This window comes from Oreochromis niloticus, linkage group LG12 (genome assembly GCF_001858045.2).
Source record: "Oreochromis niloticus isolate F11D_XX linkage group LG12, O_niloticus_UMD_NMBU, whole genome shotgun sequence".
Lineage (NCBI taxonomy): Eukaryota > Metazoa > Chordata > Actinopteri > Cichliformes > Cichlidae > Oreochromis > Oreochromis niloticus.
The window spans coordinates 21,130,269-21,156,044 of record NC_031977.2 but is presented as its reverse complement, the minus strand read 5'-3'; the positions used below and the strand labels follow the sequence as shown (position 1 = coordinate 21,156,044).

The window sequence follows — 25,776 nt, the reverse complement described above, 5'->3', positions numbered from 1 at the left end:
TCAAACAGCCATGCTCACAGACACTTCCAGACGCTCGGGGAGTATGGCTAAACAGGAGGGTCTTTTTTTTTTTTTTTTTTTGAGCAGCAACCAAGGAGAAAATATCTGATTTATTGATTTGTCTCCTCCTTTGTGCTGTTAATGGGGCTGCAGATTGCATGAGTATCAGCGAGGAAGATACAGACAGATGGACAGTCAAATCAAATATCACCAGACTCTTTTGTCTGATATTGTTCTGATACTTTTAGTGTCGCAGTAATACCTTAAATTTGATTTTATAATCTTTTGTTACCTATTTGTGACTTGTTGTATTTCCACTTCACTGTGTGTAGAATTTGATGTTGTACTTTTTGCTTACACAGTGGACTGTTTCATGTCTGGTTTATCTCTGTTATTGTTGGTTTCTTCCTGTTAAAAGGGAGTTTTTCCTTCTCACTGTTGCCAAATGCTCAAAGGGTTTTTCTCGATCATTGTAGGGTCTTTAGGTTAAAGTATAAAGCGCCACTGACTCTTATGTTAAAATATGCAACTTTACCCCACATAGCAAGCAGGTCTGGCCCAGATCTGGTATCAAGCCGGCACTGCTGGCTGACTTCTGGCATGATAAGACGTATGCCATCCAAATATGGGCCAGGCCTGGTATAGATGGCACTGTCTATGTGATGGCATGCCATATCTGGCTCGATTGTGGTTTGGTGTATGTGGCCCAGGCTCACAGAAAACAGGTCTGGCCTGGATCCGGCATCAAGCTGGCACTTCTGACTGACCGGTGTCATGGCAGGGTGTATGTCAAGCAGATGTGGGCCAGGTCTGGCAATGATGCCACTGTTTATGTTCCTTTTTTCCTATTTTAGTTGGAAGACCCAAGTGCCATGTTGATATACTATACTGCTATGGTAGCCAACGCTTCAAATTCAGGTATGACCAGTGTGTCTGCAACGGGCCATCTCTGGCAAACCTGATCTGGGCCACCAAAGGGCCGTATGTGGGCCATGTGTAAGCACATTGTGTGGGCCAGATCTGGGCCATACCAATTTTGCTATGTGGGACAGTAATAAAAAACCCATTTAAGCCAGGTCTCTATGGAGAGTTTCCCCGTTCATGGTTCAGTAACTCTGAGTGGAGTTATTTTTTCCTCAAACTGGATAATTCAGTTATAGTTAGAGCGGTGTGGCCATGTGAATGACAGACCTGCACATCTGAAACTTTTAGGTCTCCTCCTCTCATGAAACTGGACCTCTTCACTGTGTGTCTGTTGTTGTAGTCTTTTTAATTGATTATCTACTTAATAGCATGTCTTGGACTGAGTTCAGTATTCAAACTACTACTACTAGAGCTGAAAAATTCTAAAGCTCATTTTAATGCTTTTCTTTTTTCCAAGGGATGATATGCAACAGGAGATAACAATGAAACTGTTCTTCACATGTGTAACATTTACTTTTTTAAATATTTTTGTACCAGCGAAATAACTGAAGGAGAAAAACTGCCTCTCCAGCTCCAACCAGTGATTTTATTTCCGAGCATACAGACACCGTTACAGTTATTCAGCGGTTAGATAATATAAATGTTTTTTTCTCTAATATTAATAAAAGAGATCCATAAAATGAGTTGGAACAAATCACCAGGATTACAACTTTACACAGTTAAAGCCATACTCTGCTTTCTGTCGCCTCTCTTTCATGCTTACCTCCTAATCATTACTCATTGTGTAATAAATTAGTGATTTAAAGGTTTACCTAAACTATTGGGTCATTTCCTAAGATAATATATTCTATAACACAAAGCTATCCTCAATGAGAAGACGAAAAAGTAACACTGCTGTGGCATCATAATAATAAAGATTGTAGGTTGCGATATTGCACCAGGGTTTGTCGTGATGAACAGAGAACGAGCCTTTGTCACTTTAGGCTCTCCCATGATTCTTAGTGTCTACATGATGGCGGTAAATTCTGATATGACCATAAACATAAATAACATGAAACATTTCAAATCTGTACATAGAGGAAAAATAACCGAGCGCAAATGTAATTACATGATTGTTGCAGTGGTGAGCAAAGCTACAGTGCCATGAAAATGTATTCACCCACTTAGTTTTAGATGTCTTAGTTTTTGGCATATTTGTCACATTTAAATGTTTCAGATCATCAAATAAATTTTAATAGTAGAGAAAGATAACCAGATCAAATACAAAATGCAGTTTTTAAATGTTTTCGTCTTTTCTTTAAGGTAAAAAGCTATCAAAATCTACTTGGTCCAGTGCGGAAAAGTAATTGGCTCCCCTTGTTAAATCATGAGTTAACAGCTTCTGTGATTAACCACAGAAGCTGTCTGACAAAGTGGAGCAAGCTATAAGATTTCAAAACCCAACACATCGTGCTATGATCAAAAGAAATGGCTGAGAGACAAAGTCATTGATATCGATCAGTCTGGAAAGGCTTATGAAGTCATTTCTAAGGCTTTGGGAATCCAGTGAACCACAGTGAGAGTCATTATACACGAATGGAAGAAACTTGGAAGAGTGGTGATCCTTCCCAGGAGTGGCCAGCCTGCCAAAATTACTCCAAAAGCACATCGACGACTCATCCAGGAGGTCGCAAAAGAACCCAGAGCAAGAACTGCAGGCCTCACTTGTCTCAGTTAAGGTCAGTGTTCATATGCAGCAAAGAAAAAGAAACTGAGCAAAATTGCCGTCGATGGCAGAGTACACAAAAGCTTGTCTCAAATTAACCAAAAGTTTAACATTTTGGAGAGTTTGAGTCCTGTCACATCTGCATACAACTAACACAGCATGCCCTGAAGCTCAAGCGTATTTGGGTGACGCAGCAGGACAATGACCCAAAAAACACCAGCCAGTCCACCACTGAATTATTGAAAACAAATCAAAGTCTGGACTTAAATCAGATTGAGACCTTAAACAAGCCATTCATGCTCAAAAACCTTCCAATGTGGCTGAATTAAAGCCAATCCGCAAACAAGAGTGAATTAAAATTCCTCCACGGGGATGTAAAAGACTCACTGTCCATTTCTGCTGCTGAGGTGCTGAGGGTGACTCTAACATTGACTAGATTTAAGAGGAATTACTTTATCAGGTAGATTTGAACAGCTTTACCCCCGTTAATAAATGGAATCATCATATAAAAACTGTAGTGTGACAAATATGCCAAAAAAAAAAATCAGGAAGGGGGAACAAACTTTTTTGCAACACTGTATATCAGGATCTGTACTTTCTTGTCATGAACATAAACCAAACTAACTTTCTATTTTCTGCCATGTGCAAATATTTATCAACATAAAAATATCACAACCATACTCACTCACCTGGCCTCAGATTTAAACCTCACATTAAAAGTCTACTTTACTCTCACATCTACCTTTCGCTTCTCCTTTTTCACCTGCTTTACCGTGCAATTAGTCAAACAGTGTAAATTACACCAAACAGAAAAAGGCAAATTTGTTATAACATAATGAAAAAAAACTTTGACATGGCGAGAGGTTTAAGCCAAGATCCAGCGACAAAGTCAGCGGTTAAAAGATTTAGCGAATAAACGTTTGTAATGTCCCGTCTCTCCACTTCTTTACTTCACCCTCTTAATCCAGCTGCGGTTATTCACATTGATAATTTGTTCCTGCTCTGCTTTTCATGTCTTTCGCATGTGCACAGTCCACATTAAGTCCAGTGTGGAGGTTCGCCTCTGACGAGTTTGATCAGGTGCAGCAGGAGAATTTTGGCTGATTCCTGGGAGCGTCTAAAATCGGCAGTGACTGACGACTGCTTTTTTCCTCATAGTTGGCGAACTTTGTTACCTGTCTGTGGGGTGGAAAAAAAAATACAGGTAAGACGGGTAAACAGGTGAAAGGTGGGAATGTGGAAGAAAAAAGAAAAAGAAAATTAGACAGTTTTTACATTTATAGTTGTTTCTTGTCAATAATGTTTTCTCATCAAGCAGCTAATTTCACAATAGTTACAGTAACTGTAATAAAGGCTAAAACATGTTCATGAGAAATGAAAACACAAGATTCCCAGCAAACTTTTTTTTCTTTTTTTACATCTAGTCATTGTTGAAAAATATTTCCAAAATAAAAGTTGTGGACATAGCCTTTGAGGACTCTTTGGTTTTACTTTTAAATGCCAGAATGCAGAAAATTATTAACAATTAAGAAAGTGTTTCACTTGTAAAACGAAAGATCAACCAGTATTTATTGTTATCATACAATGACGTATCCCTTGGTGGACGTTTAAACTTGTTGTTCTTAATGTCTTACTGATCAACACTGGCAATGCTTAGTTAGTGATGCGATATAAGCTGTATATACAACATCCATCCTCCAATAACGAAGTGAAACACCCACTAAACTAATGACAAAATATCAAACTGTTACCTTCTTTATGTCTAATTCATGAAGTCCCACAGCTTTTTTTTTGTTTTGGAATAATCAGGTGTGTGATTCTCACCTGGCCAGGTGCAGCACGGCCTCCAGGATGTTGGATCCATCTTTGGCGCTAGTTTCACAGAACAGAGTGTTGTATGTCTGTCGGTCAAAGACAGAAAACGTTTAATGTTTTAAAATTTTTATTTACTGCCATTCATTCCTCGAATTACAGGTTACAGTTTATATGATTTCTCTCAAAGTTGGAGGTGTAACAGGTAAATGTAAATGTTTGGTAAAATCAAGGTTTTTTTTATTTGTAATTACCATGGCAAGTTTCTCCCCGTAGCTGGTAGGAACGCAACCAATTCCATCTTGTCTAAGATCAGACTTATTACCCACAAGCATGATGGGAATGTCCTCGTGGGACACATCCTGCCAAGAAAAAAAAAGCCTCTTGAAACCTCTTGTGTCTTATACATCAGTATGAAGGTTACCGAAGGTGTGGTGAACTTGTGTTTTACACTGAGCACAAACTTCTGTACAGTGCATTATATGAGGAAACCACTGATCGAATATACAAAAAACACACACACACACAGAACACCAAATCATACTGAATGCATGCTTATCCAACACTTACATATTGGCTGCATGTAAATGAAGAAAAAAAGCAGAATTATCATATGTGATCTTTAAATAAACATGTCTTTTGATAACACAAATGCTGCCAGCGTCACAGTGGACACACTTAACCACATGATTATATTATACATGTTTCTAATGCGTGGACAGTTCATTTCAAAGTGTGTCAGGTGGTAACTGTATAACTGTGGATAGTATTGCTTTACCTCGATCATATCCACCCATTCTCTAATATTGAGGAAGCTTTTCTCGCAGGTGACGTCATACAGCAACAAAACACCGTCTGCCCGGCGGAAGTAAGACTTCGCAATACTGCGAAACCTGAAAATAGCACAGGAGATGTCTCAAACTACACAATTACAAACCTTATGTACTAATGAAGTGCTATTTATTGTCAAGAAATAGCAACACGTACTATCCACACCAACACATACCTCTCCTGCCCCGCTGTGTCCCAGAGTTGAAGCAGCACGGGCTCTCCGTCCACGATTAGGGTTTTCATCTGGAAATCCACTCCTGAAAACACAAAGGAGATCCAGTCAAGAAGGAAGTGGGTGAAAGTGTTTAACAGCTGATCAGAGTAACTACATTATACTATTTTATCGCAGTTCACAGTGTACAAAAATTAAGCATTAACTAGTCAGCTGAAACTTCCTCCAAGCTTTTATTTACAAGGCTTCTTGTAGAGAAGAGAACATGACATTAAAATGCTTGATTTTAGTTTGTGTCCAGCTCACCCAGAGTTGCACTGGAGTTCATTTTGAATTCATTCTTGCAGAGGCGAAGCAGGAAGCTGGATTTCCCCACAGCAGCATCCCCAGCTAACACGATCCTGTAAGCCTTCTCGGACGTCATGTAGCCCAGGTCAGTGCTGTCCTTGTCCTCCTTCTGTAGCGGTGACAGGGAGATAGTGTTCTCCAGGAAACTTTTCTGCACATTTGCTTCAAGTCGAATTCAGTTTATCATCAGCACTGATCATTTTGCAGTTTCCTCAACTCTTACTAGCGATGACTTACACATAATAACTCCACAGCCATAGCTACTACAGAGCAAAATGTACCTTCCTCATACATTTGTCTTTCTACAGTATCGTGACAAAGGGTCACAAAGTCTGGTAAGGTCTCTAAATAATAATACAAACTTTTCCAGAAATCTGACTGTAACTTAAATTTCAACAATAACCCCAATAATCCCTTTTTTCTGACATTTTTTACAAAAAAAAGAACGTTCCCTCTTTTATGACTCCTCTCATAATTTTCTCTCTCACCTGAACATTGATGGCACTGAGGGCCTTTCTCGTTGTTGGAGCTGGTGGTTCAGACGGCTTCCAGTCCAAAACTGAGCTGCTGTCTGATCCGAATGCTGATTCCCCATCCTGTGTCTCTGTTGGCTGTGATGTAGACACAAAGTAGCAGATAGTTAAGCATTCAAGGCAAGAATATGCTTTTTTTCCCTGGAGTTAACTATTTTCACTCTCTATGTGTTTAAACACCAGTTTGTATTTAATCATTAAATTATCGTCTGTGTAGGTTCTCAGTCATCCAGGTCATGGTGGTCTCAAGAGCTTGAAAAAGAGGGAATTAACATGGTGTATGCACAGGTATCATAGGTAACAGCACTATGGAACAACTTGGTCATCCCTTTTCAAACAGGTTTGTCAGAGAAACTTATTCAAGCATGACGGTGCAAAAACTGGTCCATCCCAAGATCAAACTTCCAAACAGAAGCTAAACATCAAAGTGCAGGAGTGCTTGGAGATCTGGAGAAACCAAACAGCCACTCCACAAACACATGACAGAACATTGAAGGGGCACCTCGACAGGGACAGACTCAGGTGTAGATCTACACTAAAAGGTAAAAGGAAGCTCTTTGGAGGGAAGACAGATGGCTTAAAAGAGGAGCAAAAGAGGCCATCACCATGAACACTGTGTGTGCAAAAAAGGTTGGGAACCCTTTCCAAGCACTTCAACGTCCATTCAAGTCTTTCCACTGTTACTGCAAGTGACCTCAATAGGTCACATGATAGGGTGGGGCGAGGTCTCACAGTGGCTTCACCCTTAACCCCCAGAGATGGTAACGCCTTTTTTCACAGTATGGCTCATGTGATGATGCACGCGATCAATAGCAGATCAAGAACCACCTCCAAAGGGGACCACCCCCACTGAGGGTTAAATACCCGGGACTCTCCATCTTTTGCTTTTATAACTGAAGAAACCTCTTAGATTGGAGGTGAAACGTCTCCACAGACTTGAATAAGCCCACTTCCTCTCTTCTTCAAGTTATTACATCTGTTGTGTCTGTTAGTTAGTATGTTATTAAGTCTTAGACTCGTTAAAACAAATATGTAGATATAAGCTGGACATGATTATGGTCTTACCTCAGTGTCAGAGAGTTCTCCGATTACACTGTCGTTGTTATCGTCGTCCTCCTTTTTCTTCCCTGGACTGGACTCGTACTCTTCTTCTTGACCTTTGACCTCATGCTCTGAGTCATAGCCTCCATGTGAGCCTCTGAGCGTCGACAGGCCGCTGTCCACGTAGATCTCGGGCAGGCTGTCCTCCTCACACTCGCTGCTGTGCCTGCGCCTCAGGCCAGGGTCACACATGGCCAACGCAAGGGTGTCACCGCTGGGCCGGCGGCTGAACAGAGGGTACTCGTCCATGCGCTGGCAGTACCTGAGGAAGAGAAAGGCAATAAAAAACACAAAAGCAGCTTTGTTGGTTTTCTTGTAGGATTTTTGATGGAATACCTGCAAAGCTAGATTGAGGGGTTTTTTTGAATTTCATGGGCTTATTTTGGGTTAATACGCTCTTTTGTAATAACATTTATATAGTCTACATTGTTTTTAATGAATAGTAATAAAGTAAAGTACTGAAAACATATGATAGATCAATTTTTAAGTTATATATAAAACCTGTAAATGATTTTTTAAAATGTTATGTGTATGTGTAGTTTTTGTATAAAGTACATGATCTTGTGTGCGCACTTCCATAAATATGTTGTTTTCATATTGCTTCTGCCTAAATGCCTGTACAAGTGCCAAAAGGCGTCACCACAAGCTAAAACTGTAATAATTACATACCTGAATCTTTTTTAATTAACATTTCAGAGAGGTAAAACTAATCCTCACATACATCGTCAAAAGAAAATACTTTTGTTGTCTCTTTTTAAGATGCAGAAAGTTGTTATTAGTGCAAAACTGGGCCTGTATTTGCTGCTTTATCGTACAAAAACAAAACCTTTATGCCGGATAACTGCAGAACCTCATGGTTCAGCTTCTCACAGCGGCTTAAATAAATAACTCGCAGCAAAATCTACTAGACAAATAAAAAAGTCACATGTTCTGGAAAAAAAAACCTTGTCAGTTCCAAAAACATCTGAATGTACCGATAAACACTGTCGGAGCCAACAAAACTCTACAGTAACGTCAACATTTATTTGAAAAATAAAAATAAAACAGTTTAAATATATATATTTGTTTTTTAGGAAAACAAAATAATTTCATTTTTGGTGTAAGACCAGCTCTAGTGTTCCAGTGCAGAGACTATACAGATGATTAATACATGTAAATTTAATGCACAGATGCTCTTCTTTGTCATCTGTGTTGTTTGTAGACCGTACCTGTCTAATAATGCATATGGTGATGTGTAGCAGATGCTTTTACTTCTGCTTCTTTCCTTAAATTCTCCTGGTGATCCTCCATTAGACTGCCACACACAAGAAACAAAAATAAATTATAAAATGTATCGTTATAAAGTTACATGTGCACAATGTTATATTGTAAGGCAGTGCATAGTTTTTAATGACACCTTAAAGCCTAAATGATGAAATAATTCCCAGAAAATTAAATGTTTTTCAAATTACTGATAAGTTAAATTAATGAAATATTATTTTGCACAGATGAGCTTTAATTTTTAATACATCTGGTATTTTTGTGCAATGTATTGCTCACAGTTTTTTTTATTTTAGATAAAAACATCTTTGAGAAGAAAATTAACATTGATGATGTAGATGTCCCAAAAACTCATGAATCAAATATGAGTCCCTTGGTGTTATAGAGTTAAAACATAATGAAAAAAATATTTTTATGTAAAGCTTTTAGGATAAATGTACATCAATGAATTTTTAAAATAGGCTGCAGTTCAATCAAATGAGTGGATTAAATCAATCCAAGATACTAAAATTTGCTAACTGCAGACACTCAAAATCTCTTTATTTCATTTGTGAATAAAGTAGCTTTATTAAGTGTTTATGAAGTGTTCAGCTTTACCCTCGTTATTCTCTCCAGAGCTGCTCTCAGGCCGTCATTGCTGTCATGGAGCTTCCTGTTGGCTGTCCTGCACATGCGCACACACACACACACACACACACACACACACACACACACACAGAGAAAAATAAAGACATTTTAAATGTAGGCAACGTCGTAAAATCAGTTTCAGTAAGTGTGTGTGTTATTATCTGGCTTACTGCAGAATCTCAATCTGATTCTCCAGGATGTCTCGCTCATCAGAGAAGTGTTTCATGAGCTCTTCGTCTCTGCAGGAAAACAGAGACAGACAGAAACACAGTTAGTAAATCCAAAAAAAATTAAAAAAAATACATTTGACATTTTTTGAGTTGGCAGAGCTTTACACTGGATACCCTTCTTCCTTCTTTTAAGGTGAATGTGTAAACCACTACATTGTGGAGCCAATTGTTACTAAATCTGAAGACAAGCATAAATTTATCTATCAATTTAAAAAAAATATTTAAAATGTTACATATTTATGTATGTTTTTTGTTTTTTACATGATGTTCATCACTGTTTAGGGCCACCGTTTCTACACAAAGCTTAAACAACACAAACTCCTTAAATGTATGGATTACTTTCAAATGATAAATTCTACAAAGGCTTAATTTTGACTAATTTTTATATTGTTAAACCAGAAGGGGAAGCAACCAAAGTAAATTAAAGATGCAACAGTTTGCGGCATAAATTTAGGATCTTCAGTCAAACAGCAGCTCCTGCAAAATATAACCAACATGGGTACCAAAACCTGCAGTATCTCTAGTGGCCACTGGGGGCTGCTTCAGAAGTGAGGTGATTCCAATAGTAAGCAAAAATTGCTTACAGCCTGACACAGAAAACTGGCTTTAGCACTATGGCCTTCTTTTATTTACAGTCTGCTGTCTGAAGGTAGGTAATATAAAATATAAACATCTGCTCTTATAATTCTTGCTTTTTATGCTGTGGAAGAGGGATCCCTCCTCTGTTCTGCTTTTTCTTTTTTCCCTGCTAAATGGTTTATTGGGAAGTTTTTCTTATTGTGATATGTAAGAACTGTTAAAACATCAATTTTGAATATATTATATATTTTGAATAAAATCATCATACTTTCCCCATTAAATAATGGCTGATATTTTTATACAGTCGTCTCCTTTTTTCTACGTCTCTCACAGTTGTGCAAAGTTACTGAAAGACACGCGAGACTCCTCAGAGATGGAGGAACAAAAGTGTCAACCCAGTGAGTCAGAAGCAGGCGGGGTTTTCTCCTCCCTTTGTCTCTGTTGCGTCTGTTACTAGGTAACGCTCCCAAAGATGTTATTGTACGTGTGAAGGCACTCCAGGATATCCTGTTTCAGCTGTGACAACACAATAAAATTCCCAGGAGCAAACACGCAGACAGACAACCAAGAGAGGTTGTGCCTCCGTCGTCTGTCTCTGTTACTCTGCTCAGGGGTGGGGTCGTGTGATAAGGTATAGTGGATTCTTCCAGAGTCAGTACATTTAGCCTGTATGAAGTGTATTCAGTGGTTTTACAAGTGTAAATATTTATTTTTCTCAAGTTCACATTAATCTTTAAACAAGGAAAGAAAAAGGTGGAAATAAAAACCTGTTCTGCAACTTCTTTTCATCATTAATGGAGGTTTAGACTTTCACAGTGTGCAGTGAAACTGGTGTCTGTATGTGTTTAGAAAGAGCTAAATGATGTGAAGTAAAAATCTTTTTTTCTTTTTTTTGTTTCTTTTTTAATCATCGATGTAAAAAGTAAACAGAATAAATAAAAAAAATGTGGTTAATTAGATGTGGTGCTCAGCTTTAACTCAGCTTTAACTTTAACTCCATGGACCATGGGTCAAAATCTGTACTGAGGGTTTAAATTATTTAACGAAAGCAACCAAACTGATTTACCGCTCGGAGTTGATGCTTTGATCGGTTAGCTCGGTCTTCAGCGAGTCCATCTCACTCTGCAGGCAGGCGACTTTGGTCTGAGACTTCAGCAGCTCCTGCTTTAACCGCTGGTTCTCCTGCAGATGCACAGACAAGCAGCAAAACAGAAGATTACAGCTGTGTGTTGTAAGCAGGAAGCATCATGACGGTATAAATGAGTTCAAATACATTCACTCTCACCAGTGTTAGCTCATTGATCTTCTTCTTCAAGGCTGGGCTCTCGTCTTTCACTGTGATGTTCTTGTACTTCTCCTCTATCTGGTAAAGTTGAAATGTTTAGGATAAAGATTATTCGGCCTACTCACTCTTGTGGGCTACTTTTACTTTTAAATGCATCCAGAAATTTCGATTCTAATTGGTTCAAAAAAGCCTCGGTCTCAATGAACAGCTCTTACAAATCAGTTTAAACGTTTTAACCTTTTACTTTCAGGATGCTTTTTTCCATGCATATTCTCAGACCTGATGCAAATGCATGGAGACATACACAGATGTCTTCATTAAGACCAACCCAACACAATAACTTGCTTCTCTTCATGCTTGATCGGCTCTTCAAGATTTTATGAAATCACCTCCCTTGTAAACAGCTGACTCGAAATCTTCAATAAGAAGGACCTCAGTCAGATTGAGACAGTAGTTTTTGCTGATCCAAATATTTACTGTGAAGTTTCAGTTAAAGAGGTCCAGCTGAGATTTAATGGACTCTGTGAAGCTGCTTCCTGCTTTCAAAGGTGTTAAGTTCTAAAATGCACCCAGAAAATTATTCTTCATCCTCAATAAACATAATATATAAAATCAAAGGTTTATTTACTCAATTAATTAATCATTAAGAAAAATGTGGTATAAATTGAATGGTATACCAATACTAATGTACTAATAATGTACTAATATAATTAAAATGAGTTAAAGTCAGCATTTTGGATATAAATTTGTTTCAAGTGTAAAATCCTCGTTGTGTCAGAATCATATAAATATGTTTAAGACCACCACTACAGCAATTATGTTGTATTATGCTAAAACCAGAACTCAGAAGTCAGACAAGTGAAAAATGTACCATCTGCATCCTCTGGATCTTACACTGCAGCTCACACACTTCAGTTTCATAACTTCTTCGTAATTCACTCAGCGAAGCCTCTGCTCGCTTCTTCTCCTGCAAAAGCACAGATACAACCCCCCCAAACAGGAAATATATCAATCAGTTGCATCAGAAAGGCAGTTTACTGTATGATTTGTGTGTTTGTGTATGTGTGCGATTGGTTTTTTGCTTCTTACTCTGCATAAAGCCATTTTAAGGTGGATTTTAAACCCCTTGATGAAGGGTCTGAGGAATCAAAAACTTTTTTAATGTACCATCTCCAAAAATAAATTCCTCCGTTACAGGTGCCAGGATATGACAGTGTGCATATCATGGTGTGAGAGGATACAGGTGACCGCCCTCTAATTTTGTGTGCTTTTCTTAGACAAAACAAACAGTAGCGCCCGAGTTCGCTGAGTCAATGGAGAACACTTACATAACTTTAGGCACAGTGATAAAACAGAGTTTATATTCACAACTTTTAAAGAAACGTCAGAACCGCAGATAAAATCAATGTGTTTAAATAAATTCAATGGTTTGTTTCCTGATATAACAAGTGATGCTTTATGTTTCTGCCAGTCTTTGTCAGCTTTTCTTCCTTTTATTGCATTTTATTTCATGTTATGGAAAGCTAAATGCTGTTATCAAAGCTTATCATTTTCCACAAAACACTGATTATGTGTTCTGCAGGATTTTGGGAAATATCTGCAGCTTTCATGATGCTCAAAATCCAGGGGCTTTTAATTCATAGACAATATATTTAAGACATAAACAGATCTAAATTTAGGCATTAAAAAGCTGCTGTAGTAACAAATTTGCCTTCTCTAGCTGTGGATGTGGATACATTTGACAAACAGACAGAATTCATAGAGATTTAACTTCATCAGTCAATAAAAAGCAGGTTAAACAATTCAAAGTTCAGGTCAGCCACATGTTGATGTAGCTGACCTGGCTCTTTATAGATTATCATCTTCACCCACACACCACTATCCTTATCACCACCAACACATACAGCCTTATCATTTTAGAATAGAGGATAAAACATGCCCCAGCACCTCGAGCTATCTGCTGTTTTATAACCACAGAGTTGTGAGATCAGCAGGCGTGTCTGAATTGGGATCAGTAAGCTGCTACACGGCTGCGTATGTTTGTTTGACATGAGGGAAGAGCTGAACAAATGCGCCCTGCTTATCACTTTGCCTACACAAACTCCAGGGAAAGAAACACATCATAGCAACTAGCCAGAAAAAGCAAACAGTGTAAAAACACAAAGTCATGGGTCTGCAGTGGAGGGTCTCATATGTGTGTCGTGTGGGCTCGGTATTGGTCCCACCTGCTCACGTGTTTTTCTCTCGGTAGCTTGAATGCGTTGGTCCATTTCTTCCTCCATTTCGCTGAGCTGCATTGATGCTTGGTCCTGCGCTCTGTAACACAGTAATAAGATCACCTCACTAGACTCCAGAAACTGCTATCCATGTGATCCAGGCAGCTGACGCTAACTTAACTTTCTGATTTGTGACAGTATTTATTGTTCGTCTGACATTTGGATTGACACAAAAACATTTGTAATTTCTTAGAAAACAAGCTTGACTATCAGTATCAAACAGTTATGCAACTTTTGTCCAATCATACATAACAGCGTTTTTGAGGCCAGATACTGATGTTAGACAAGAGGGCCTGACTCACACTCTTCTTTCCTGTTATCCCTACTCCACCAAACTTCACAGCTGGCACACAGCTCGGGTTCTCCTGGCACTGGCCAGACTCAAACTTGTCCATCAGACTGCCAGACAGGGAAACTTAATTCATCACTTCACAGGAAGTGAGCTTGACTTTCCCTTCCACTGCTCCTAGTAGGATTGGCATGCTTTGCACCGATCCATCCAGTACTTGTGACATTGTGCTTGCATTCAGGTCTTGGCCTTGGAAACCCATGGTATGAAGCTCCCTGAGAACAGTGTTTGTGCTGATGTTAAATGCAAGAGGAGGTTTATATAATGCAGTAATTACTGAGTCAGCTGCTCGTTAGAGACTTATGTCCTTCACAACTCAGTAATCCCGCTCATAATATTACATGTTTTACCAATTTAGGGACAAGTTGCTGTAGTTCTTTTATTCTTCCACTGCGATAACAGCCACTGTGACAACGTGGATGAGCAGTTGGAATACTCTCCACATGTCTCAGAAGTATTGACTTTTTGCACTTTAAGCACATTATTCTCTACCTATGTTTATTTGCTATGATTTGCTATTGTCAAAGTAATATTGCTGCACCTACTATCCTGGGTTTGTTTGTGTAAGCTTTATGTTGCCATCAAAATCAAACATTCAGCAGATTAAAGCAAATACTCAGTCACAGGTTGCTTTATATTTTTTAGGCTGCAGAATTAACTCCTTTGTGCATACTTACATCGATTGTTCTCAGCCTTCGTGTACGTCATGTGTAGGGAAAGGCCCAACCAGTGTTTCCTGATTTTTAAAGTACTAATGATGTCATGTCTAACATCAACAGGTCAAACTAAGAGGTTCAGTCTACATTGATGCACTGGTAGTTATACCGCTTAGTTATGATCTGGTTGCTCAAGTCTCTCTCCTGTGGTTCATACTCGTCCTGTCTACATCTTTGCCACATGCTCATTAGGGTGGTTGTAGATCAGTATGTAGAGCAGGTCATCTGCTAATCGTTCACAGATCATAACTGACCATATATGTGTGTGTGCATGATGCTCACCGTTTGATGGCAAGTGCCAAGTTCTCCATCTCTGAGTTCTGCTGTTTGATCTCTTTGGTGAAGTTGAGGATGACTTTCTCAAACTGAGGAATCAGTCTGGGCTCAGTCAGACTGATGTTCTGATACAGTGTTGCTGCTTGCTCACGCCTGGAGAAAAATCAGGAGATAAATTAGATCTCTGCAAACAAATTTTTGCTAACAGAAATTGAGGATTACATTGAAGAATTTTGGTTTGTACGGTTTGATTCATAAATATTTTTGTAGTTTTGTCTATTTTAAATAAAAACAATGAAGATGCGATTGAAGTGAAGCCTTCCTGCTTTAATTCAATGGTTTTGCAAAAAGATGGCAGTGACTGTTTAAACAATATAAACATTTTTATACACAGTCTCCCATTTTCAGAGCTTCAGAAGCAATTGACAATTGACTGACAATTTTCATGGCCAAGTAAGGCCTGTGCCCTATTTATGACCAATAAAGCAGATGAAAGATCTAAAGTTGACTCCAAGTGTTGAAATATAATTGATTAGTTTTTCACAGGGACGCTCAGTATGAGTAAATGTCAGTGCAAGTGAGGAAAGGTCACCATCAGGCTGAAAAACCAAATTAAACCCAAAAATCTTTAAAGTGGCCAAATCAAATCAGCAATTTATTTATTTAATTTTTTTAAAGAATGAATGCAATGACCAGCTCAGCAACACCAAAAGGCCTGAAAGACCACTGTGCATGATGATAGAATTATTTTGACGGTTAAGAAAATAACTTTACAGCATCTAACCAAGTTGAGAATAAACTCTTGAAGAGGAAGACACATCATTGTCAAAGTCTACAATCATGAGAGATCTTCATGGGTTGACAGCAAAATACAAACCACTGGTTAGATTCAAGAAGTTCAAGGCCAGATTAGCCTTAGCCAGAAAACATAAGAAAATACAGTAATGGAAACAGGTTTCAGGCAGATGAAACTAAGGTTAATTTGTATCGAAATGATGGGAAGAGAAAAGTTTGTATGGCTGTGACTGGAACTGGGCCACAAGTGTTTATTGATAGAAGTAGCAGGATGAGTTGTGAAGTACACAGGGCTGTACTCTCTTCTAATACTGATCAGGCACAGTGTAAAATCACAGTGCAAATGGATAATGACCCAAAGCAGACTGCAAAAGCAACCCAAGAGTTTCTCAAGCCAAAGAAATTAGATAATCTTCAATGGCCAAGTCAGCCACCTGATCACAACCTAGTAGAGTCGCTTTCAGTTATGAAATAAGACAATGAAGGCAGAGAGACTCAGAAACAAGCAGCAGCTTAAGGTGTCTACAGTAAAAACCTGGTGGAGCATCTCAAGGGAAAAAACACAGCATTTGGTGATGTCCATGGGTTTTAGACCTCAGTCACTGACTTCAAAGGATTTTTGTCTGGGCTGGGTTGGGGTATAAAAAATGTCTATAATTCCTAAACAGTTCATGAATGTTTTTTTTTTTCTGTGAGAACCAACCAATCAAAAATAGCCAGAAAATTCTGATTTTTTGGAACTTATAAGAAACTTATAACAACCCTTATAACAAAATCCACAAACATTTTTTTGCTATATCATGTTGTGTATGATATATTTTTATGATATATGTATTATATAGTTTTTGTATGGCATTTCATACATCGGGTGTGTTTGGCAACTTTATGTTAACAACAATGTTCATTTTAGACAAAAAAAGAGTTTTGTCTATAACATTTTGAAATTATGGCAAGTATTGATCATGTTGATGAGAACGAGGTCTCAGAAACTCATGCATCAAATATGATACAAAGGTCATCATAGGGTTATAGTTAAAGCTGAAAATGCACTTCACTCACGTCTTGAATGTTTATTTAAAATCCACTCTGGGGTAAACACAGATAAAATAACAAACAATTCTGTCTTTGTTTGGACTCAGCTGAATATGCTCTAAAAACAGACATTATCCAACAAATGCACAAGAGGTTTAATTATTTATTGAATATTTATTGAGTATTCTTAATAACAATGGCGGTCCGGACACACAAAGAATGTACCTTTTTATTATTAATTAGATAAATGGCAGACAACAGATTATTTCTTGTAGGTAACACTGGATTACAATAACAGCGTTAAAAGTCTTTAACTGTGGGAAAATGTTTTCCTCGCAATTGTGCATTTGGAGTTCTGATTTTCATTTGATCTGCTAACAAGACTGATGTTACGATATGAAAAATGGAGTGTAACAAATGAGTCAGGGTGTAGTACAGCTTTAATTACACTAATATTAAACAAAATAAACACTAAATAAACAAAATTGAGAATGCCTTAGGTCAACACTCCTCTGACAGGTAGACAAACTGTTCCACTTTATTCTGAGTGGCTGAAGAAAGAATTTCATCAGCTCGGTAGAAAGTTTGCTACAAAGTTTGTTCTATCTACCTCTACACCCTAACAGCAATTAACATAATTGAGATATTTAGCAAATCTACATTTTTGTTGGGCCTTTAAAGATGATTTAACAAGTAGAAAACAAATGATTTGTGTGTCAGTTTAAGTCATATCTAATCTTGGAATAACTCTTCTAATTTTAAAGACTGATTTTTAATGAATGCTTCTTTTCATGTATGTCACTTTACCTCCCAGTGACACAACCTCTCATTTATTTACCCTGAAACCAAAATAGCTTTCCTGGTGTGTGTTAAACCTGAATATCTGCTACTTCATTATGCAATATAGCCACTGAATGTCGTTTCGGAGTGATTATGGTAATACGGTGATAAAGTGTTCTGTATTTTCACATCCTACCCCGATGGTAAAAGTGGGCCATAAAGCTGTAGAGTGTTTGTTTGCTTTCTGATAGGGTGGACTGGCTGTAATCCTGTGCATACATAGACTGCTTCATGTACATACAGTCATACATTGCCATATACAAACTGGTCATGATAGAAATGCACGCAAACAAACTAATGTCAGACCTGCGAAGGTAAGATACAAACAGGAGCAGTTGTTAGGTAGGTCACATGATCTAAAGCCGCTGAAAACTCAGAAAAGCAAAAGCCTAAAGTATGAAATCAAATTAAACCCTGTAAAAGCTTGTTTTTATATATGAAATTTGTGTTCAAACGCAATTTTTGTAAACAGTTGATCATGTCAACAAATACAGAGTAGAGACATTTGACCCCTAGAAGAAAATTCTTGAAAACCAAGCGGTGAAAGCATGGAGAGCCTTTTATAGGTCAAACCATCTTTCCAGGCTCGGTCTCCATCAGCTGAGAGACTGAACAAAATTCATAACTCATTAGATCAGTCTCAAGCATAACAAAACTCTGAAGAAGGAAGAAATTGATTTTTTGCTCTTGACTTGTCTTCTTGTTCTCACACAAAATATCTTTTCAGCTCCTGAAAAACAGACATCTGTCTGAAGTGAAGCGTGTGTTGGTTTTTCCAAACTATCCTCCCTCAGCTGACTGATGTAACAGTGACTATAAATGCTTGAAGATGAAAGAGTGCATTTATCCGACGGCACCACCGTGACAATCAATGTCCTGATCCGCAACACAACAGCATGAGGAAAAGTCCCATGTAAGGCCAGTGGCCACACACACAGATAGGTCTACAGTGCGTGTAAAGCGAGTAAGCATTATCGAGCCCAGTCATCGGATGTGACCATTTTCAGAGAACTGTTTTTATCACTTAATACTGATTTATGAATAATTCAAGCATAAAAAATTGCACCTAACTCACAGGATGAGCCACATACATATAACAAACCACTTTGGAAAATAATCAGTTTTAAACTGTATCTTTAGGCACTTTGTTACTAGCAGCTTGTTACAAAACACATCATTTATTCTCATTTCCTTAGCTGAATCTACAAAAACGTAAAACATAAAGAGAAACGGAGGGAAAAAGCTTAACTGGACTGAATCAGTTGCACCATGTCTTATGAATCCAAATTTTAAATGTTTGGTTTCAATCATAGTCAGTGTGCACGATGGAGATCAGGAGAGAAGTACAACAGTCAGAGTCTACAGTCATCTGTAGAACACAGAGAAGGCTCCGTCATGGTTTGGGGGATCTTGCTTTATTTGGAAAGCACGGCGAATTCTAAGTGGCTTCATGTTTCAGCATGACAGTGCTCCCAAACACACTTCCAGAGCAGTAAAAGCATATTCAGATAGAAAAAACACAGTGGAACACAGTCAGTCATGGACTGGCCTCCTCAGAGCCCGAATCTCAATATTATTGAAGCAGTGTGGGATCATCTGGACAGACAATCGAACAAAAGGCAGCCAACATCCAAAGAAGAGCTTCAAATGTCCTTCAAGAAGCCTGGAACTATTGCTGAACATTACTTAGAGAATGAGACGGAGTTAAAGAATAAAGGAAATATCAACTCATAAGAATGCTACCAACTCTGTTTTTGCCTTATATACTATATTTCCATGTATGGTTTCACATTTCAACCAATCATTTCCCATTTTCCTAACAAAATATGAAGAAAAGAGGAATGACTTTGCACAGTGCTGTATTTAAATCAGGACTTATCTGGTCAAATAAGTAGCAATGAAGGCTGAAGAGGCGTCACGTTTTTGAAACTGGTTCAATCAAAAGTCAGAAACCGCACACTTCTTCCGACTAAACAGCCTCACAGCAGTTGATGAACTGCATCCCTGAGTTATATTTAATGCATTCTTATATGTTATGATAGTTGATTTTGGGGGACATCATGAAACCTTAATAATCAGTAAAGAAAACTCAAAGCGATGACATAATAAGGAATTTAATATACTTACCAGGAAGATTTAAGAACTACATGAAAAACCATAGCAGATACAGCCCACCACAGTGTTATTTTCAATGACACTGATGTATTTCCCTGTGGAAAATGCTGAGTTTGCATATAAAAATATTCACTAGGAGGTCTAACCTGTAGAAAGTTTTGAGAAATTATCGATCCATCCATTTTATTGCTCATGTATCCAGTGCATGGAGCCTATCACAGCTGTCAGAGGGGCAGAGGCAGAGAACATCCTGGAACCTTAGTTAAGGAATAAATAACACCGCTGGCCAAGAGAGAGAGAAAAAACCTTCTCTGCTTCTTAATTTCTTATTTTTCATCTCACCTCTCCTCCAACAAAGAGCACAGACTTTTAAAACAATTTAAAAACATCACATTAGGTGTTACAACGAAGGTGATTACTACAGTTATGGAAGGTGAAGCACGAAAATGCAGGATGAACACCTTCTAATCACACTCTAGTACTCCAGTATCTATTGTCATGACACCGACTACACTGTGCTGTATTATTCACATTCACAGATCCACTGCAGTCAACTGCTACATGGATCTGTTCTGGGATCTCTCTGTGCTTCCATCAGGACACATTAAAAGCCAAAAGGCAAGAACAGCAGCAGCAAGGACCCAACATTGTCTTACTGGTGCCAGCAACAGTGACAGCACAAACCACACTGATCAAGTCAGAAACAGCATTTAGCAAAATAAAATCACAATATGAAATTTGCTATTTGAGTTCAGCCATGATGTTGGTGATGATGTTACACTGAGATCAGCTGTTATCTCACAGGGTTGTGGCTAAACTTGGCTTCATGGCTTATCTGAACTAATGCTACACGTGATTATGTAACTGCTTCAGATGTTTTAATTTTAGTGTCCTTTAGCTTTAGTTAAATAAAAAAAGACATTTCTGTCTACACTAACGCCCCTGTACACATGTGACCATTCATATAGACTGGATATAGATGTGCTATAGTGTAAACAGGAATGTCCTTAGAGCTTCCATTCATATTTATCCACGTTGTGTTATTACATGTCTGCGATTCTTGTGGTTATTTCTTTTCACACAGTGAGATAAGTCTTGGCTAAGCTGGTTTATGTTTTTTTTAATCTGCTTTCCTTTTTATTATCTTAAATAAGGTGAAACAAACTCACTTTGAATAGAGATTTTACAACCATCACTGAAAGTGAGAACAGCTTCAGCAGGTCTTTGTACCTACCCAAAAAGGAATGGATGAATTTATTTTGTTTAAAGTGTTTATTTAAAGGAAAACCTCAATTTTTTAAAGCAGTATTATTTTTTTTAGTGTAACCTTCTTCTGTTTGCCTGATGGTCAGAAAATGTTTATTCCAGTACCTCTAAATATTAAATTCAAGGTGAGTGTCCTGATGAGTGATCCAATTGAACACCAGGCATTATAGAGCAAGAAAGGAAGTGTATAAGTATAACCAAGATTTCTTCACCTGCACCAAGAATGAGACTGAACTGATTGAACCGATCGATACATACCGATCGGCATACATGTTTTAAAATATAACACTTCATTGTGGACAAACTAACTGTAATTTCAGCTGACCCTGCTTGATTCCACAAGTGACGCAAAGGAAAAAAGGATAAAATTTACAAGAGGAACTTTAAAAATGCAACAAAACATCAGGTAACTGCCTTTTATGTATATCTATTTTCTGTATCTACAAACTATAACTGAAGATAAATTAAACAATCATAACAGAACATTTTTAGGTTTGAATTTTTGTTTGGAATTACTTTGATTTATGGATTAATGGCACAATTGTTAAACATGCTTTGGAGTTTGTTCCCCTTGTCTGCTTTTATGTTAGAACATGAGTGATTTGCACAGCTTGCAGCTTCCCATACACCTGTGTGTGTGAGGGGGGTCACCATTAATGCCTGTCTTTAGCTGACATGCATTCTGGAAAAAACAAACAAACAAAAACTTGAACATCCAGAGTGTTTCACACAGGCGCACTCTCATTTTCATATTATTAATAATGATTTTAGTCATTGATGGATATGGATTCGTCGTTTTGTAGCAGCAAACTTTGAAATGTGCTCTACTGGATCTTTCCCAGAGTTCACCTTTTTAAATTAGATGTGTGCTTTACTTTAGAGGTGCTATTTTCCCTGTGAAGATTAATTGTCACTATCACCTTTACGCACACTGCGCTCACTGTTGAACACACTCATATCTCCTGAACATTTCCATATTTTAAACACATCCGCCCGTCTGTACCCACCGCCCTTACCAGCCAGAGAACAGCTGTTCACTCTCACCTGGGGATGAACTTGGCCTGCTCGTTCAGTCTGCTCTCAAAGTCTTCCCAAGCAGCGGACGGGTCGCCTCCTTCTGACTCCATGTCCGCCTCGTAGCGGTCGTGAAATCCGCTGATGAACTCTTGCAGGGTGACAGTGCCGTCCTTGTCGACGTCCAGCTGGTCAAATATTCGGTCAGCCTCGGCTGTTGACACCTGTAGCTCTGCGCAAATTGTGAGAAACTCGTTTCGTTCGATCCGCCCGGAGTTGTCCACATCGTAGGCGTGAAAGAGGGACCGCAGCCGGTCCTGTTCCTCTGCGCTCATTCCCTTGATAGGGGGCTGTGGCTGGCTGGGGGGGAAAAAAGAAGGCGTTTCGGTAAATTACAATCACCACCGAGACGATGAAACCCTGAAACCTTACAGGAACGCCAGCGTTTTACTTTCCGGACACCAGGAAAAAACAAAAGTAGTCCAAACTCCAAACTTCCAGAGTTAATCCGCTCCTATCCAAACATTACCACAGCCGGTGTGCGTTTACAAAAGTTTTGATCAAAGAAATCCATTTTAAACAATCCAAACTATGATTAAAATAAAAGCATTTGCTCCCGTCTAGCCTTCACGCGTGATGTTACAGATTGTTGTAGCCAATGGCCAGCTGGACGGAAAAAGCTCACTGCCTCAGGTAACGCGCCTGCCATCGCTACCTGCCAGTGTGATCACTCCCCTCTCTCTTCCTAACAATAGAGCTCTGGGCTTCAGGCCAAATGAAAGTGGCTCTGTGGCGAAAGGCTATTATCGTTCTAGCTGAATAAACTGAAGTTTGTAACTGAGACGAAGAACGGACTGACACACACGTAGCCCAAATTTCCATTTTTTCCAGGCATAAATTATTATTTGACTATTAATCACTTTAAATAGAGGCGAAGATTTAAAAAAAAAAAAAACATGTATACATAAATATGAATTTATTTATCACTTTCAACACAATAATATTAAGAGGTAACTGATAGTAGACTTTACATTTATATCATACTGAGGACCTTTCAAATTCAAATCAGTTTTATTTATATGGTATCAAACCACCAAAACGGTTGCCTCAAGGCACTTTATATTATGAGATAAGGACCCTACAATAAGATGGAGAAAACAGAGAAAACCTCAACAATCATATGACCACCTATGAGCCAACACCTGATGACAGTGGCAAGGAAAAACTCCTTTTTAATAGGAAGAGACCTCCTGCAGAACCAGGCACAGGGAGCAGCGGCTATCTGCCTGGGTGAGGGGAGGAAGACAGGACAAAAACACTCTGTGGAAGAGAGGCAGTGATTAGTAACAACTACACATGTAGAGAGTGAAAAAAGTGAGTGAGCAAGAAACACTCAGTGCATCATGGGAAGACAGCCTAAGCCTACTGCAGTATAACTAAAGGTGGACTCAGGGTCACCTGATCTAACCATAATTATATGCTTTATCAAAAAGGAACGTTTTAAGCCGAATCTTAAAAGCAGAGAGGGTGTCTGTCTCCCGAATCCAAACTGGGAGCTGGTTCCACAGAAGAGAGGCCTGAAAGCTGAAGACCCTGCCTCCCTGCTTCTATGAAATATCCAAGGATCCACAAGTAAACCAGCAGTCTGAGAGCAAAGTGCTCTACCTGGTTGATACGGTACTATGAGGTCTTTAAGATGAGATGGGTCCTAATATTTTAAGATTTTGCATGTGATGAGAAGGACTTTAAATTAAATTCTAGATTTAACATGGAACTAATGAACATACACCAACATGGAAGCCATATGTTCTCTCTAGTCTTTGTAAGTATTCTCACTGCAGCAATTTCCCATTTCCACTGCAGTTTATATGGGAAAATACACAAAAATTAACAAAACATACTAAAATACTCTAGTGTTACACTAACAGGTATCATAATGAGCCTGAGGTCCTTGTCTTATAAAGTAATCATTTACAACAGGTTAAAGAAACCTCACATGTAGTTTTCAGCTTGCTAAAAAGTAATTGCAGCTTCTACCTTGTGATTGAAATGCTGTTTCTACATCAAAATTACTTTATTTGTTCACCATCGTCAGCACTTTTTGGCACACTGGCACATTTGCCTGATTTTCCTGCTCTGCCATGGTAACACAGCCCAACCTATGCTTGTTATCTAAGGATGGCTTCCTTGTGTGAAAAACATTAGGATCCATTGACAAAAATAGCTAAAATTTGCATGCAATACGTGGAATACAATGAAGTCACTGAGCACATTGTTCGGTTTTTACTGCCTCTGGCAGGTTAAGCAACAATCCTCCACCTGTGGATGCCCACTGACCTGATTTTACAGACTGCTCTGCAAACCAGAGACCTCAACTGCATATCTTACAAAATGTGACAGCTGTGATATTGTTAAATGCTTTGTAACACACAAAAAAATCTAGATTAGTACATCGCACTTTGTTCTTCAGTAAAAATCAGGTTAATGAACCAGATTATTGGTTATGCTTCCTGTTTAAGGACATGTCAGCAATGCTTGGTCCACATTTTCACAAGTAAGTCATCTGAAAACAGTGTTAATTTATCTTCATATTCAGCTTCCTGTCAGGTCAAAGTATCAGTTTCTGTTATCTTAACCTACACGATCCGTACCCACAAGAATAGTTGGATTCAAACCTTTCATAAATCCTAATCTACCATTAAAGAAGACCGCCGCATGCAGGCAAAAACATATTTTACACATTTTGCTATGACAAGCTGCAGTTAACTACACTCAGAGCACCCAGGACTTTTCACCTCTCACCTGGATAGGACCTGCTCTTTTTTATCTCCAGCTGAGGAGTCTGTGTCTTCCTCAGCATCATCTTCTTCCTCCTGGTGCTGTTCTTTGAAGCCACTAAGGAACTCCTCTAAGGTCACCGTGCCATCCTTGTCGACATCCAGGCGATTGAAAATGCCTTCTGCTTCCTGGGACGAGACGTGGAGTTCTTGGCAAATGGTGTTGAATTCATTTTTTTCGATCCTCCCGGAATTATCCACATCGTAGGCATGAAAGAGAGAGCTCAGGCGCTTTTGTTCCTCCTCACTCTTTTTCTTTGCTGCTGCCATAGTTTTGTTTTTAATTTCTGCAGCAATGTGGCTTTTAGATTTGAAAGCGAGTAGTTGCAGATAATAAAAAGAGAGAAAAAAGTACTAGAAAAACAGGCAGAGCCTACTGGACTTTAGCTGTTAGGTAAAGTGAAATTAAATTCAGAGCTGGATTTCCTTTTGATAGTTGATAGCCAGCCGTGAGGTTAAACCCCATTGTTGGAAGGAGATGGAGTGCAGCTCCAGGAATAGACTCAGTCCTTCTGGTACGTTTCTTTTATATCCTCCCCCTCCCATCTCTCTTTCTTTTTTATAGGCATGCAATACTGATAATAAACTATTTTAGGACCATCAAATGTGGTGTTGCAAATGCTGTTAAACCAAACAGCACCAAGCAAGTGGAAGAATCCTAACAGTGTGGCCAAAATCTGCAAAACCAGCAACTGCATAAAAAACAGCACTTTTTTTGTGTTTTGCCCTCAAACAAGTTAAAAGTAAACCCTCGGTATTGTCTCATTAAAGTGCCACTGCTGATGTGGTTCCTCATTTGACTTTGTAACACAGTTAGCCATTCACAGCATATGAATTATGTTTCTATCTTTAA

The 25,776-nt window shown here is 38.6% G+C and overlaps 1 protein-coding gene across 1 annotated transcript; it reads right to left on the bottom strand.

Annotated features, from left to right (window-relative positions):
- Window positions 1-1,490: 1,490 nt before the first annotated feature.
- On the bottom strand, window positions 1,491-25,406 carry rasef (RAS and EF-hand domain containing). The gene is made up of 18 exons (XM_003446123.4): window positions 24,889-25,406; window positions 22,117-22,446; window positions 15,031-15,177; window positions 13,633-13,723; window positions 12,279-12,374; window positions 11,408-11,485; window positions 11,189-11,304; window positions 9,484-9,552; window positions 9,284-9,350; window positions 8,635-8,720; window positions 7,391-7,688; window positions 6,281-6,403; window positions 5,751-5,901; window positions 5,448-5,529; window positions 5,220-5,334; window positions 4,696-4,803; window positions 4,454-4,530; window positions 1,491-3,808 (listed from the first exon to the last, which is right to left on the bottom strand). The coding sequence occupies exons 1-18, from the start codon at window positions 25,191-25,193 to the stop codon at window positions 3,706-3,708; spliced, it is 2,442 nt and encodes an 813-aa protein (XP_003446171.1). The 5' UTR covers window positions 25,194-25,406; the 3' UTR covers window positions 1,491-3,705.
- Window positions 25,407-25,776: the final 370 nt, after the last annotated feature.